A 2,500-nucleotide genomic window follows, 5' to 3' on the forward strand; every position below is an offset into this window, starting at 1 on the left:
ATTTCCACTGGTGTCAGAAGATCTGTGTGAGCCCTGCTCGTCTCGTCCGGTCTGGAGGGGCTGTGTCCAGCCTGGCTCCTCTGGTCTTGTGTCCGTCCTCCTCTTCCCAAAAGTGTGTGTGTGTGTGTGTGTGTTTGTGTATGTGTGTGTGTGTGATGTCTTTGACGGAGTCCTGTTCTGAGAGTCTCTGCTGTGGTTTCTGAACTGCAGGCACAAACACTCCGCCCACTATCACAGCCACACCCATGACGGCTCTGCCTCCAATCAGTGTCAACGGCTACAGCACTTTGCCCACGCAAGCCAATGGGCATCCTGCATCTGAAACCATTTACACCAATGGCGTGCATTCATACCAAGGTTAGAGTCATCCCAATGCATTATACAGTTATACAAAAGAACACAAAACAGTCTGTGATGATTACATATCTAACCCTCTACCTGATCTATCTTCTTCCTTCTCCACAACTATCCTCTCTTCATCCCTCTCTCTCCCTCTCTCTCTCTCTCTCTCTCTCTCTCTCTCTCTTGTAGCCCAGAGTCCAGCTACGGCGGGGCTGGACACTCTTCAGCAGGCGTACGCAGGCATGCAGCACTACACAGGTGAGTCAGCGTGCCACTGGCCCCGGCCGGCTGTCAGCAGCAGCCATTTTGTGTCTGCGCTCATCACACTCTTTAGAGGGCTCTTCCTCCATTTTGTTTCAGACTTGTAGTGTTCCTAAGCCACACACTTAGCACGAGCTGAAGCAACATGTGCCCGTTTCTCCACTTTTCTCAGCGGCGTACCCTGCTGCATACGGATTGGTTGGGCAGCCGTTTCCACAGCAACCCACCCTGGTTGCCCAGCAACACCAGCAGCCCCAGCAACAGCAGCAACGAGAAGGTGATGTCACTTCCTGTCACACACCTATCAAAACACCCCCCCCCCCTCCATCTAGTTTCTAGTATCTCTTTGTTTGGATGCTCCAGTCCTGTAAAACTTAACCACTGTAATGAAAGCAAAGAAAGCACACTCAGCATTAGCCTTCCCCACCACAGCCATCACTGCTCTTTAAAAGGTTGATCCTTATATTGACCAGTAGACTCTCTGGACAATTGGACAATTCATTATATATTAGGCTTACTTAAAAGAGTATATTTAATTCATGAGTGTTCATGTTAATTAATGGATGTGTGTGTGTGTGTGTGTGTGTGTTTGTGTTTGTGTGTGTGTGTGTGTGTGTGTGTGTGTGTGTGTGTGTGTGTGTGTGTGTGTGTGTGTGTGTGTGTGTGTTTGTATGTGTGTGTGTGTGTCTGTGTATGTCTGTGTGTGTGTGTATTTCTGTGTCTCTTTCAGGTCCTGAAGGCTGTAACATCTTCATCTACCATCTGCCTCAGGAGTTCACAGACTCTGAGATGCTGCAGATGTTTCTGCCCTTCGGGAATGTCATCTCTGCCAAGGTGTTCGTGGACCGCGCCACCAACCAGAGCAAGTGCTTCGGTAAGGCCAGGGACAGATGGGGGGGTGGGGGTGGGGGTGGGGGTGTGCGAGTGAGACAGGCCACGAGCTTCCGCCTGTGGTTTCTGTGGAAGGACACTCAGCAAACATGGTTTGTAAACAAGGTTAGAAAATGAGACATGACTTCCTGTTCAGCAACAACAGCTAATCTTTGTTGCAGTCCAGTTCTGTTGTGCTGAACATAAACCATGTCACTGAAAAAGGATACTTTGTCTCTGTGAATATGAAGATAGGAACAAAAAATGTAAACAAATTACATAGTTTCACTTTTAATTCCTTCCTTCCTCGCTCTCTCTCTCTCTCTCTCTCTCTCTCTCTCTCTCCTCTAGGCTTTGTGAGCTTTGATAACCCAGGCAGTGCACAGGCGGCTATCCAGGCCATGAATGGCTTCCAGATCGGCATGAAGAGACTCAAAGTGCAGCTGAAGCGTCCCAAAGATGCCAACCGCCCGTACTGAGGCACTGACAAGAACACACGTGGAGGTGAGCAGCGGGGACACAGATGGAGGGAGATGTGGAGAATTGTGAAAGTGTAACACAGACTAATATACAGGAACCATAAGCACTGTGTGGAGGGAGACGTGGGGAATTGTGAAAGTGTAACACAGACTAATATACAGGAACCATAAGCACTGTGTGGAGGGAGACGTGGGGAATTGTGAAAGTGTAACACAGACTAATATACAGGAACCATAAGCACTGTGTGGAGGGAGATGTGGGGAATTGTGAAAGTGTAACACAGAATAATATACAGGAACCATAAGCACTGTGTGGTCCTTGTTGTTTACTTTTATTTGATTTTTTTTTTTCTGCTGTGTTTTTCCTTGAAAACAACAAACCACAAGCAAGGTCTACTTGTCCAATCACAAATCGCGGAGAACCCATGGCTATGGTTACCTAGCAACTGATGTTGTAGTAAGTTGATTGGCCTGTGTTGGTTGCCTTTGCAGTTTGCCTGTGGGTTGCCGTGGAGACTGCCTGTGTTGACTGCCTTTGGTCATTTTGT

The 2,500-nt window shown here is 48.1% G+C and overlaps 1 protein-coding gene across 3 annotated transcripts in view; it reads left to right on the forward strand.

Annotated features, from left to right (window-relative positions):
• The window catches only part of celf3b (cugbp, Elav-like family member 3b), a 41,281-nt gene that overhangs the window by 34,411 nt on the left and 4,370 nt on the right, over positions 1-2,500 (forward strand). For all 3 annotated transcript variants that reach the window (XM_062538102.1, XM_062538104.1, XM_062538103.1), the window contains 5 exons: positions 211-357; positions 532-600; positions 776-880; positions 1,334-1,477; positions 1,825-1,977. In XM_062538102.1, coding sequence (XP_062394086.1) covers positions 211-357; positions 532-600; positions 776-880; positions 1,334-1,477; positions 1,825-1,952 — 593 coding nt within the window. In that variant the 3' untranslated portion in view covers positions 1,953-1,977. The remainder of the gene's footprint in view (positions 1-210; positions 358-531; positions 601-775; positions 881-1,333; positions 1,478-1,824; positions 1,978-2,500) is intronic.

Source organism: Sardina pilchardus, chromosome 6 (genome assembly GCF_963854185.1).
Source record: "Sardina pilchardus chromosome 6, fSarPil1.1, whole genome shotgun sequence".
In the NCBI taxonomy this organism is placed as follows: domain Eukaryota; kingdom Metazoa; phylum Chordata; class Actinopteri; order Clupeiformes; family Clupeidae; genus Sardina; species Sardina pilchardus.